At 35.8% G+C, this 13,668-nt stretch overlaps 2 protein-coding genes across 2 annotated transcripts in view; both read left to right on the forward strand.

The window, feature by feature from the left end:
* On the forward strand, window positions 1,860–10,474 carry LOC109838573 (meiosis-specific protein PAIR2). The gene is made up of 22 exons (XM_020407010.1): window positions 1,860–1,976; window positions 2,063–2,119; window positions 3,383–3,479; window positions 3,572–3,640; window positions 3,758–3,850; window positions 4,147–4,270; window positions 4,757–4,826; window positions 4,906–4,947; window positions 6,496–6,624; window positions 6,709–6,822; window positions 7,118–7,160; window positions 7,243–7,287; window positions 7,961–8,085; window positions 8,284–8,296; window positions 8,394–8,414; window positions 8,448–8,602; window positions 8,730–8,880; window positions 9,449–9,525; window positions 9,635–9,695; window positions 9,779–9,924; window positions 10,024–10,137; window positions 10,209–10,474. The coding sequence occupies exons 1-22, from the start codon at window positions 1,974–1,976 to the stop codon at window positions 10,260–10,262; spliced, it is 1,803 nt and encodes a 600-aa protein (XP_020262599.1). The 5' UTR covers window positions 1,860–1,973; the 3' UTR covers window positions 10,263–10,474.
* The window catches only part of LOC109838574 (uncharacterized protein YciO), a 10,400-nt gene continuing 7,608 nt past the window's right edge, over window positions 10,877–13,668 (forward strand). Inside the window, 8 exon segments of the mRNA XM_020407011.1 lie at window positions 10,877–11,197; window positions 11,292–11,375; window positions 11,377–11,414; window positions 12,087–12,140; window positions 12,251–12,275; window positions 12,363–12,485; window positions 12,559–12,719; window positions 12,839–12,908. Coding sequence (XP_020262600.1) covers window positions 10,877–11,197; window positions 11,292–11,375; window positions 11,377–11,414; window positions 12,087–12,140; window positions 12,251–12,275; window positions 12,363–12,485; window positions 12,559–12,719; window positions 12,839–12,908 — 876 coding nt within the window.

Genomic DNA, 13,668 nt, shown 5'->3' on the forward strand with positions numbered 1-13,668 from the left:
GATACTCAGATAGTCGAGGCTCATCAGCATGACCGCAGGGGGCGGGGAAGAGCGAGGGGGAGGGGGAAGAGAGGAGGTATATTGGGTTGTATTTGAACTTATTTTGTTAAAATTTGTAACTTTTATGAATATTCAAATACTCTACTTTTGTGGATCAATTATTATTCATGTATGTACTCTTTTTGAGTATTGTTTGATTCGTGCATGTTTAAATCATATATATATTGTAGTAATTTTTGTTAATAGGTAAATAGTTATATATATATATATGAGTTAAACAGGTAGATATATACAAAACATGCATAACATAGCAGTCTGTGCATGTTTTGTAAAACCTACAGCTTACAAAACATGCAGCTTCATAGGAGTTCAACTCCCGTGAAGTTGCAGTCTAAATTTCCCAGAGAGCGATTCTCTGAGAAATTTGGCCTGTAACTCCACGGGAGTTGAACTCCCGTGGAGATTTTAATACTCTAACAGACTTCACAGGAGTTCAACTCCCGTAAAATCTGTTCACTGAATAAATCTTCACGGGAGTTCAACTCTTGTGAAGATTTTTGAAGAAATTAATCTTCACGGGAATTGAACTCCTATGAACTTTAAAAATATGCTAAACTTCACGGGAGTTTAACTCCCGTGAAGTTTCGTAATTTTTTTTTTAGAAACATACCTGGTTTCAGCGACAGGGCTGAAACCAGGTCGGAAACCAGGTCGATTTTTAAAAATAACTTCGAAACGGGTCATTTTTTGCAAATAAAAGTCCAAATATGAATGTTTCAAAAAATTGTCCGAGATAATAATGTAGCCGATGGACATCATGCTCGTAACACAAAAGGATCTAATAAGTAAAAATTACGCCTACAGAGCTTATGATAGGAATCCTTCTAGTTTGTTAATATTTGGTAGAAAATATATTGCACCGATGCTCATTAACATATCCAATTTTTTTTGAAGAAAGTGAAACACAACTAACTGTTTATCTAAAAATAAAAATATGATATGATAAAAGCTATGATCAAAACATATGAGGTTATTAAAGCCACGATAATGGTGAGTTTAACTTAAATTTAAGTGATATGTGTCATCTTGATTATTAATTGCAATGAAATTGTAATTTTCACTCACAACAGATAACAATTTGATAAATGGGTAGATAGTAGAGACTTTAGTTCTTAAATTTTGAATAACTTGCTCAGTTATTGGTTTCATTCGTTGCTAATTGAAAAACATTGTTCTCTCGGGAACACACACTTCATCTTGAAGACTTGAGCTAGAATCGGGGATCGACAAAGTCCCTTCTCCTCAATTACTATACTATAATTCTGAACTAAAGGTCAAGTTGTTATGGAAAAAAAAAACCTGAAGGGGGTCATGTGAAGTTAACCAAAAAAATAACTTTTCGGTTGAAAGGGTTTGCTTTTCACCGCTGAACCTTTCTTACCAATACAAGTGTACATTCAAAGGTCTATCCTTATAATTGATTAAAATTTTACATGCGGTATTATTTTTCACTTAATTTGACTATTGAGTATTTGCAAAATGTGCTATTTCTAACGAATCTTTTAAAAATAAACCAGTATTTAAAGGTAAATTGAATATCTTCAATTAAATTTTTAGTATTCTCAAGGTATAAAATTCTAGTAAACTATACTTATACCTGAGAGGACTAACTCTACTTTCTCCAACTAATACCTTTACCTGCAAATTACCTATTTTTTCACAATTTCCAGTTAAATTTGTAATCATAATTAAAAATTTTCAAAGAGGAGGGAAAAAAGTTAGAAACGCTGCAGTTACCTGTATCACCTTTTCAAAAATTCAAATTAAAACTTGGATCTGTCTGAATTCTCTCATTTGCCGCCTATAAATATCCCTCAAGCCCTCCCGCTAGACTCCACATGATTCAAAAATTCCCGAAATTCTCAAGCTCTCTCCGTTCGTTCGAGATCTGATCGTTTTCCAAGTTCGCGAAGATGGTGATCTCTCTACACCCCCCTTCCCTCCCTCCCTCCCTCCCTCTCTCTCTTCTCTAGCTGATCTCTTTCTCTTTCGTTGATCTCAGGTTGTTGCTCAGAAGGTGAAGGAAGCGGAGATCACAGAGCAAGATTCGCTGCTTCTAGTAATTTTTCCCTCACCATTTTCTCGATTTTTATGCTGTAATTAGCTTTTTTCTTGTTTGAATTCTACTGATGATCGATTGACTTCTAGATCGGCAGATCAGAGCTAGATTTTCGTTTTCCTTCGATTACTTTATAATTGGTAGTTCGATTAGCTTGTAGATCCGTAGATTTTCGTTTTGATCGAAGTTTACACTGAATTTTGTGTGATCTCACTGTATGACAAATTCGATTAGCTTGTAGATTCGTAGATTTTCGTTTTGATCGGACTTTGCACTGAATTTTGTGTGATCTCACTGTATGACAAATTTGAGCGGAATACGAGTTCTATGCTCTAATGAGCTTTATTTTGTTCGAATTCCAGCCAGATGATCGTAAAACTTCTAGATCGGTAGATCAGAAGTTGATTTTCGTTTTCGTTCGATTAAATCATAATCTGAAGTTTGATGAGCTTGTAGATCGTAGATCAGCGCTTTGTTTGAGCTTTTCCCTTAGATCGAAGTATATATAACACTTAATTAAAGTGAAGTTTCCTTTTATAGAGTGTGATCCAATTGTTTGATTGAGATCTGAGTTTTATACTGTGGATCTTTGGTTTCATCTATTTGTTCACCAGATCTGGACATCTGATCACGTAAGATCCGTCAATTAGCTGGTTAATGTTTAATTGCAGTATTTTTGTTGTGAGTTTTTGTAAATTTGGGATAATGTTTGGACTAAATTGCTTATTTCATTTATAACTGTAACGATTTCTTACCCGGTTACTCAATTTTTTGGCGTGATTTCAAGGCAAAGGACCAAAATCCCTAAATATGCCGACGACCCTCATATTTTAGAGAATTTCTGCTTGATCGTTTACTTTTTTTATTAGTTTCCTCTTTAATACGAGCAAAACCCTACAAATTTGGGATAGCGCTCAAACTAATTCTAACTGTAGTGGATTTTTGCATGACCTCTCAATGTTGTCCTGATTTCTCTCAGCTAAACAGTGCAGAAGGCAAGCAATTTGTTGGGATTCATAAATGAGTCCAATTTTTGTTGCATTATTTATTTTTTAATTTATGCTGATTTCTCTATTAATTTTTGTTTTGTTGTCTCACAAATTTCCAATGATTTCTCAGTTAGGACAAATCTCTGACGACTTCTCTATAAATAGAATAGAGTTCTAACAATCTTCAGCAGAATTTATAAATTATTCATTATTTCCTGATTTCATCAATTATTTGTTAAGTGTCTTGATCCGTAATATTTTCTACTATAAACAGACAAGAAATCTGCTCCGGATTGCAATTTTCAACATCAGTTACATCCGCGGGCTTTTTCCCGAGAATTATTTTACCGACAAGTCTGTTCCTGCCTTAGGTCAGCTCTTCTTTGACTAAAAACCCTCCTAAATTTCTCTATAAATCCAAAATGCTACATGAATCTGACATTTATCTGTGAGTTTGCAACAGAGATGAAGATTAAGAAGCTAATGCCCATGGATCCAGAGTCTCGGAGGCTAATCGACTGGATGGAGCAAGGTATCCGATGGATCTCTCAGTTGTTGCTCTGTAAATCAAAGTGTTATCTAAGTCAATTTGTTAACTGTAAGGGTTATCTGTGTTTTCTTCACCTTGACTTGGTACTTTTCTATCTAGGTGTATATGATGCACTGCAGAAGAAGTATCTGAAGGCACTTCTGTTCTGTATCTGTGAGGAATTAGAAGGTCCGATGATTGAGGAATATGCATGTGAGTATATACATGTACTGCAAAATTACTAAATGTTCAAGAACTGGTTCAGGTTACTCTCACAATTTATATTTTCTTTGGCTGTGAACACAAGCTTAGCGGTATTATGCAAGGCTTGGAATTCACAATCCGTTGAAATTTTAGATATTTGATCAGACACCAGAACTTTCTTATGGTTGTTTTTTATTTTTTGACTGTCTTTATGAACTTTTAAAGCTCTTTTTTCCCTGCTAGTCACTTTAGGAATCGGAATTTTGGTTACTGAACATAAACATGTCCTTAAAAAATGTGTGCAGTCTCTTTTAGTTACTCAAATTCAAACAGCGAAGAAGTATCCATGAATGTGAATCGGAGTGGAAACAAGAAGAACGGGGTTAACTTCAAGTCTAATTCCATGGACATCACCCCAGATCAAATGAGGTATGAAATAGCGTCAGAGATTTCCTGCACATTTTTTTTTGCAGAATCTCTGGGAACGTATATGGTCTTCTGTCACTTTTGTTCTATTATCTGGTTTTTGTATTATTAAAGTGTTCATATCATACCAATAGAAGAAACTATACTTCATCATTCAAGTAATCCATTAGTATAAAAAATTTCTCATCTTCCAAGATTAACTCGTGTATATTTTTTCAACTTTGTGAGAAGTACAAATATTTCCAGTGTTTGCAAATTGTAATACTGCTGTCTGTCAATCTACAACGTCATATCATTGCTCACTTTATGCTGTTCGGAGCAGTTAGTATTATTGATTTCTTTAATTCTCCTTGTTTTCTTTATATTCTCCAAATTAATATCCAGAATAACCAAATTTCCTGCAGCCTTCGTAACTTCCAAACTTAAACCTGAGGGCTACTTTCTAGCACCAAAGTTGTCAACTTCCTTATAATTTCTCATATATTGTAGGAGCTCTGCTTGCAAGATGGTTCGTACTCTAGTTCAGCTAATGAGGACGCTGGACCAAATGCCAGAGGAGGTAAACATAACACTATAATCTACTGAAGAATGCATGTAAATGTTTGCATGGGTCAAATAATATTTCATTTGTATCCCAGAGGACTATTGTGATGAAGCTCCTGTACTATGATGATATCACGGTATGCTTAACATTCCATTCATCCATTTATTTTTTATTTCTTTTGTGTTGATTTACCTTTCTGACTTAGATATAATTTTCTGTCATAATTGTTAAATGCCCATGGCAGCATGACTTATGAGTGCTTATCAGTGTTCAGAATTTCTGATTATACCCAACACTGAACTTTGTGCTAAAGGACTGAATCATTTCCTAATCATACTCAAAGTCTATTTTGTGCGGAATTGTCATATATCCTAAGCAGCCTATTTACTGGATAACAACTTTAAATTGTCAAACTTATAACTTCCTTATACTTACATTATTAATTTATGCATGCTCCTAATACTTTATACTTCTTGATTAGTTGTATTTTAGTTGTATTTGTTTCTCTGCTATTAAAATCAATAAGTTTCAAACTTCTGTGGAATTGTAAAACTTCTGCTTTGAATTTGTAAATTCTCTAATTCATTTTTGGGTACATTTACAGAAAATTTCTGTAAATGTTTTTAGGATTCACAGAAAATCTGGCAAAAGTTTTAAGATCGACAGTTCCCCTCTATCTTTATATTCCTAATAGCTTTAATTTAATCTTCAACTCAGTTAAAAGAGTTGTATGCATGTATACAGGACTGTAAATGCCTGCAGTATATACAGTCACAACTTTTTTGAACTCATGTTTACTTCACAAAAATTAAAACTGAGGGGGGAGGGTTGTCAATTTTGAAGTCTTAGGGGTATATTTTGCGAGTCCAACAAAACTTGGAATTTGTTTTGTAATTTACCAACATTTTTTGAGAAGACATTTTTAGGGTTTGACTTAACCAAAATGCTGATTTTTGAATTCCAAATATCTTAGAAACTGTTCAAGTATAATTTTCGCCCCATAAAATTTTACTTTCAGACTTTACTGGCTGTAAGTTATTGTAATGCTAAGAATGGGCGAACCAGTTAAATAATGTGGCTGATACCAGATTTTGCAATTTGGCAAGGTGGTTTTACTATGGAGAACAGGTTTAGGTTAAGGATCACTTTGAATAAAGATTGAGTGTTTTTTTTTTCAATGATGCTTGTTGGGAAGGGGAACTGTTCTTTGATACAGTGGGAGAAGAGGAGGGTTTTCAATGAGAGGCCCAGGTTTTTAATTCTAGTAATGCATGAAACTGCACCTGTTTCCATCACTAAAAAATTGAAGTGCTTGTCATAATGCTAAATCTCTATGAACTGGAGATATTTAGTACATAACCAACTACATGAACCAGAGGATCTTGCATTGACGGCAAGAGACCAGTCACTTATAAGGGGACCGTGAGTAGAGGATCTGCCACTGAGGAGCAACCATATTTATCTGGACCCAGGAAGAGTCTAGGAGCAGTTCAAAGGTAGCATGAACCGACTTAGAATTTATTGTCATCATGGGTATGACTACTTTGTAGACCCTTCCGTCACGTCTTACACTGTCAAACCTAGTTCCAGTTTTTCAACTCTAAAGACGCAATATGGTTGGACACTTCCAAAAAACACATCAATTACTCAGCGATTCCATACTGACTTTGACAAGATATTGCAGCCAGGGGACTATGAACCCCCATTCTTCAGAGGCTGCTCTGAGAGCGAAGCTCCTAGTAACTGGACTAAGAATCCTTTAAAGATGGAGGTTGGGAATGTCAACAGCAAGCACTTTGTGTTAGCTCTGAAGGTACTAGGAGAAATATAGAATGCAGATACACAAATTTTCTTTTATGTGAATTTAGTTTCATAATGTAACTGTTATGGTGTGCAGGTCAAGAGTGTCCTTGATCCATGTGAGGATGAAAATGGCGGTGCCCCTGAAGATGAGGTGAGTTTGGGAGCTGATTCAGTACAAGAGGATGATTCTTCATCCTCTGACGGCGAGGTAAAATCTGTTCACCCTTTGAGCGAAGTGAAAATGAAAGGTCAAATTCTTACTATTTTTGATAGCTATGTAGTGATGCATGATGCAATTCACCTTGTTATCCTTCCTTACTGCATGATCCTTGTCTAGAATATTGGGTCATGTAATAAGAATTAGAGTGTGATATTACCTTTTTCTTTTATGCCCATATAAGCAGTTATTAGCTAATTACGTTCTTTCTTAGTCAACAAACCCCTTGTATTTATATAATTTTTTAATCTTGTGGTAGCTGAGAATATAATTTACTGTATTTCAGATCCGTCCATCCTTTGCAGACCAATTTGTTGTGGCTCCAATCGGTAAACCTCTTTTTGGCTTTTTGACTACATTTTTATCTTCTGTTTTTGCTCAAACAGATCTTTGGATTTTCTTTTTTTTCAGCTGGTGAAAAGCGCTCTACTGAAGACAATGCCATGGCTTCTGATGGTTAGTGCTGTTTATAAAGTTATATTAAGCAAACATTAAGCACTGCTATTGAAATTCAGTTGCTTTTGTCATGACTCATGATTTACTTCTGAGCTTTCAAGGATCCCTGTTTTGTATTACAATGCAAATATATTTTCCTCTGAAAATTATTTGCTTGATTATTTGAAATGTTTTTTCTATACGGTCCCAAAGTTTGGCTAATTATTGTCAGTATTAGGTCTGTAAACTTCCAGGAGTCCTCATATGTGTGCAACATAGTGGTTTAGTATCTGTTCAAACAGCCATTCTTCTGCATTTCATCTATACTTCTGTTGCATGAAAAGTTACACTTCAACATTTTTTTTAACATTTTCCATGCAGAAGTGATAGAACATGATAAATTACTTTATTTTCCTTGTGGTTTTCACACTCCCTGAGTTCATAATTTGATGAACAGAAAAATAAAGATCCCTTGCTCATGAATATCATTTCAAATTGTTTTCACTATGATATATTGTTACTATCACTCATTTACTCGTTTAATCAAAGAAATAGCAACCTTCCAGATGAGTATATTATACTGATTTCTTTTCCCTTTGTTTGCAATCATCGGTAAGATGGAAAAAGCATCGCTGTACTTATTCCTCTCTATACAAAAATACCTTTAATATTCAATAGTTCTTTACTGTTTCAGATGATACTCAAGATGAAGTACATGAAGAAGAACTAACATCACGAGTAAAGGAATGGATAAAATCCAGGCACGTCAACACTGTTGACCTAGCTGATGTTCTCTCAAATTTCCCAGATATGTCGGTGGTAATTACATCTTTTTGAGTTCAGTTTCTACATCTTGTAGTAATGTTAGTCTCAGTTGTCAGGGTCAATTTTAAGTTATTTAGGTTATTAGCAAAAAGTGGGACATTTTGATTAATAATAGATACAACATTACATGGTATGCTATAGCTTAATTACAGTGTTAGTCTAATTCTTTTCTCTTTGGAACTGATTTCGCAGGCATTAACTGAAGGTAATTGTGGAGACACAACCCTCTGAAAATCGGTTTACTTGTAAGCTAAACAGAAATGTTATATTATTCCATATTTTCTTTATTGGGACATTTTCAGATATCATGGAACAAGGAAAAGGTTATCAGAAATAATAGTTTCATCTCTATACTTTTTTTAATCTCTCTCTCTTTTCTATTATTAAAAGACTTAACTTCCACAAAAGCAACTCTCAGGTCTGTGATGTGAAGCAAGAGGTTGAAATGCAAGATGTCAGGCAAACTGAGAAAATTAACAGAAGTCCTGATCTTGATTTCATGTACATAAAGGTAAGCTATTATTCTTATTTTATTTGGCATGCAATGTTTCAAATAAAGCAATACTATTGACTATTGAGCCTTCTCCTTATCTTATTTTATTATTATTATTTAAAAATTACTTTTACCTTCCGTTCAGGCTCTGTATTATGCTCTTCCAATGGATTATGTGACAGTAGCGAAGCTTCAGAATAAGCTAGATGGAGAGGCTAAACAGAATACCGTTCGAAAATTGATCGACAAGATGGCTCAGGATGGATACTTGAAAAGCTCAGGCAACAAGAGATTGGGTATTTATCCTAACTATGAAGCCTCATTTTAGGAGATCATAATTTAGTATTTAGATCACTAATCAATACCTGCTAGTAGAATTATTTCACAAAGTTAATCTATTTAAGCGTCATACTTTCTTTAGCTATAATATATGTAAGCATCATACTTTCTTTAGCTACAATAGAACAATATTGTGAGGCATAGGTAGCCTTGACCTAACCCCTAGAGAGTTAAACATTAATATCCTTTATTTGCCATTTCTTGTAAGATTACTTAAGTTTCATGCAATTTATTCTTACTGTTTCTTTGTATAACATTTCTAGAAGTTGGTAAGAGTTAAAAAAAATATTTCCAGTTAGTCTTGCATCTTGATTTATCTATTGTTAATGTTCTTTGCTTTAAATGAATATTCATCACACTTACCTGAAATTTCCCTGAAATTAGAAATCACTTGATATGGAAATAGAGTGATCACACGGCCACTTCAATCTACTGATTGTGGGAATATACAAATAGTTTCAGAAAAATATATCACTAGGGATCTAAGGCACCTTAATATTTATGAGTAACTTTGATTTACTGCAGGTAGGCGTGTTGTTCACTCTGAATCCACCAACAAAAAGCTCATTGAAGTCAAAAAGATTATAGAGGGCCAACCTATGGTGAATTCACTACCATCTTATGCTTTTTACCTCACTGCATGACTGAGATTGTTTTTTAGCATGATAAAGCATTAAATATCATTTATATCCTTCATTCATCCACTTCAAGCAGGAAATAGATACCAAAGGGCAGCCTTTTGATTTCATCCCTGCAGATCTCCCTCCCAGGGGTAACTAGAACAATTCACAGCCCCTTTAGAATTCATGCATGTTTAATATTTCACTGTGATTCTAAGCCCTCTCGTACTACCAGATCACAATGTTAACGGGTCTACATGTGGCGGCCTCCACTCAATTGGATCTGACATGACACGTACCCGAGGTCGCTCAGAAGCTTACCAGAACGGATCCATTCAGAACGGGCAATCAGCTCATCATACTCCAACTAGCAAGGCAGGGGTCAGGATCCGGAAAAAAAAAAAAAACTCTTTCACAGTATTTCATTACTTCAGCTCTTAATACCGTCACATGAATTGCTAAAACCTGCAACTCCTGCAGCCCATTGCTTCAGTTGAGAGTGGAGTAGCTGGAAAAGATGGCAGAGTGAGGGTCTTGAACGGGGGTGACGATTCTAACTCTACGCAAGACAAGCGCTCGCGAAAATCTAGCATGGTATGTTGCTCATGTGTACTCATTTCTCTTGCTCTTCGTCGGAGGCTGAATGCAGAATCTTTTATTGGCAGGTCAAAGAGCCAATTCTACAGTATGTTGTTAAGCGTCAGAAATCTCAGGCTTAGGGGGAGGTGGGTACGCTTATTTGCAGAGCTACAATTCTACAGAAATGGGCTTAAGGAATATACATTTTTTTTTGCTTGTTCATACAATGCGTAGATATATCTCTCCTGCAGAGAGATCTAGCGCAGTGTAAATTGAGAGCTTCTTCTCTTCTTTGTCACGGGTTTTTATGATGATCAAGGAAATACATACATAATATAGTATTAATCCATGTAGTTTGCTATGATCTTCTGTTCATGCTCTTCTTTATCTGATTTCTGTTTGGGATGGCTAAATTCAATCACTCCTAGAAGAGTTTCTAAAACCAACGGGGAGCTTAAGTTGTTCGCAAAGCTTGATCAATTTTGTATGTAGTTATAAAGAGCCAGTATATAGCACAATAAAAAAAATTCCAACTTTGGCTACAATTTTCTTTTAATAATCGTAGTTGCAATTTGTAATTTTTCACTGTAAAATAGAGCAGGAAGATAATTGTCACGTATACAAATGGGCACTGGCCCACCAAAGGCTGCTGTTAAAATGCAAAGATAACAGCTTGAAATAATTGAAGAAAAAGAAAAAAAAAGGAAAAAGGAAAAAAAAAGAGAAAAAAAGAAGAAGAAAAGAACAGGAATATATGTTTGATTATGACAAGTGGTCTATCCTCTATATTCTCACTCCTTCAAGAACCATCCTGATCCTCGTCCCCTCGCATAAACCCGCTCCCCATCACGTGCGATCTGCAAAAAGGCAAGAAACATGGCCTCTTCCATCTCCGCCCCCTCGGCCCTCTCCTTCCGCCGCTCCGCGGTCGAGCTCCGCCCCGGAGCTCCGCCCCGCCGCCCTCCTCTCACACCCCTCGCACGTGCCACTCCGCCGCACCCTCGCCCCTCCCACGTGCGCCCTCAAGCGCAGCCCTAAGCGCTTGAAGTACGCCTCCCAGCGCAAGTTTCGCAAGGTTAGCACTCTTACCACCTCGTCGTTTAAAATGATGATCTTTTTTATATTATTATTTGATGAAAATGAAATAAAATAAATAAATAATAATGAAGGATGTAGATAGGATGCTCTACGTGGAGATGGATCCTTTGGGAGAAGACGCTTGGAAGCTGGAGCCAGTGATCGAGCTCATCAGAGGCGGGCGGTGGAGTCGGCGTTATCCCCACCGACACTGTGTATGATCTTTCTTCTCAGCATTGCCTCATTTCAATTGAATGAAAGCAAAACATCAAACAACTTGATGAGGAAAGTTTTAGTAGCTCAAAAATATATACCTTTCCTTTTAATTTTGAGAAATCTAGGCTGAATTTTGAAGCGAAACCTTTTAAGCTGTATTCCAATACAATTTTGATGATGAACTTATTTTAATCACGATGATATTCTGGACCTCCCCTTAGAAAGGTGCTATAGTTTATTCTTCAAAAAAAAAAAAAAAAAAAGGAAAAAAAGAGGAAAGGTGCTATAGTCATTTATTCTTCAAAAAAAAAAAAAAAAAAAGGAAAAAAAGAGGAAAGGTGCTATAGTCAACGAGGACTTTACTTCGTTTGGAACTAGTACTCCGGTGAACACGATGCGTCCATAAAACAGAATGTGGTGGGAATGTTGTAATCAAATTGTCAAGAGAACGTGTAGATATGATTTTGAGTGTTCATTTATCTTTTTGGATTTTTGCAAGTTTAATTGCATTTTCTGTAATTTTTTTTCCAAGTGTGAGGACATTCCCTTTGATTTTGTCAATGACTAAAAGAGAGACTTTCGTTAATATATAGTATAGATTTTTTATATACCTTAGAAGTTTTAACTACCAAAGGTGAATGACTATAGTCCTTAAACTCGTTATCATACAGGTACGCTATTGTGTGTGATCTGAGAAACAATTCATCCATTGAACGGCTACGCATGTAACCTCCTCTCTCTTCCTCTGTTGTCCAGTTATACCTAAATACCTCTGTGTATTAAGGCTTCCAATATAATTCTCTTAACCTCTTCTTTTTTCACCGTGCGTGTGCAGAATCAAGGATATTGAACATTCGAAGGCAAGAAATGCTACTCTATTAAATTATATGCGATAGTTAATGTGGTCTTTTACAAGTTTTAATTGATCAATAGCGATGTTTATGCAGCCTCTCAGCATTTTATGTCGCTCTTTGCACGATATAGATACCTATACAACAGGATTTCCACGAGGGAATGCCCAAGGTCAAACAGATATCTTTAGAGCTGTTAAGCATTGCTTGCCTGGGCCTGTAAGAATTCTTGTAGATTATTGGAAAAATTTCATGCTTCTAATTATGAATAACATTAACTTTTGTTTGATAGTATACTTTTATTCTTCCGGCAAGTAAAGAACTTCCCAAGCAGTGTAGACGATATGGGGCAACAGCTAGTGCTTCTAGAAAGCATGTTGGTGTTAGAATGCCAGATGATCCTGTCTGTCAAGCCATTCTAAGAAACTTGGATGCACCTTTGATATCCACAAGGTCAAAATTGTTAACTTAGAAGAAATGCGTGCTTTTGTTGATTAGATATGTTTTCACTTTGTTTGCTAACTATTTAATAAGACTACTTACATACTGAGTGTATGCATATCTTTCCTCAGTGTAAAGTGGCCTGCAGAAGATCAGTGGATTCTAGACCCTGTGATCATTGCAGATATTTATGAGCCAGAGGTATGGACCACAATGTTTAAGAAATTTTTGGTTTTTGGTGAGGTTTATGTTTTGAGATAGTTCTCACTCTCACACTTTCAAGTGTTAGTTTCATCTAAAGTGCATAAAGGTGCTTCACTTTCACACTTTTATTCTCACTTTCACACTTTTATTCTCACTTTCATCTAAACAAACACAGCAGAAGAGTCTTAGAGGAGTCAGAAAACACATGTTACATGTATTAGCGGGGGATAGATTGTAAATGAACGCATAGTATAAGCATCTTGTATAACACCTCAAAGAGATAAATAGCATGTTGATTCTAACAGTGACTCTTCTTGACCTTTGAAATGGCAATCTTATACGCAACGGATTATTGTACCCTTAGCATGGAGTTTCTTCGTGTTGCTGGAGTGATTGGCAGATAGTCGTCACTCTTAAAGCTGTGCGATGATTCTACCTGCCGCTTTGTAAATTGCATTGAGTAGATTATCTCTCTTTACAATATTAATTTCTGAAAGGCAAGTTGGATTGCAGCTATTTGTCGTACTAGGCTTGGTAATGCACGATTGTCAGTATAAGTTCTCATAACCAGGGAGCAGGCTGGTCCTTGACAGTCTTTTAGTACTAAAAGACATTCTTGATTCCTTGAGGAACTTCCTTTGCAAATGGCCTCTTTCTGCAATATTTCTGTTGAATCGGTTTTTAACAAGTATAGAGGGGGATTAAAGAAAAACTGCATTTAGTGAAAGAACAACCTTTGCTGTAATACCTATGCGTT

The sequence above is a fragment of the Asparagus officinalis genome, chromosome 4 (genome assembly GCF_001876935.1).
Source record: "Asparagus officinalis chromosome 4, Aspof.V1, whole genome shotgun sequence".
Lineage (NCBI taxonomy): Eukaryota > Viridiplantae > Streptophyta > Magnoliopsida > Asparagales > Asparagaceae > Asparagus > Asparagus officinalis.

What these genes read in the sequence shown, in the direction of transcription:
- LOC109838573 (XM_020407010.1), top strand. An exon ending in CAATGCCATGGCTTCTGATG is followed by an intron (nt 7,288 to 7,960) that starts GTTAGTGCTGTT and finishes TTACTGTTTCAG; the next exon opens with ATGATACTCAAGATGAAGTA. An exon ending in TTGATTTCATGTACATAAAG is followed by an intron (nt 8,603 to 8,729) that starts GTAAGCTATTAT and finishes CCTTCCGTTCAG; the next exon opens with GCTCTGTATTATGCTCTTCC.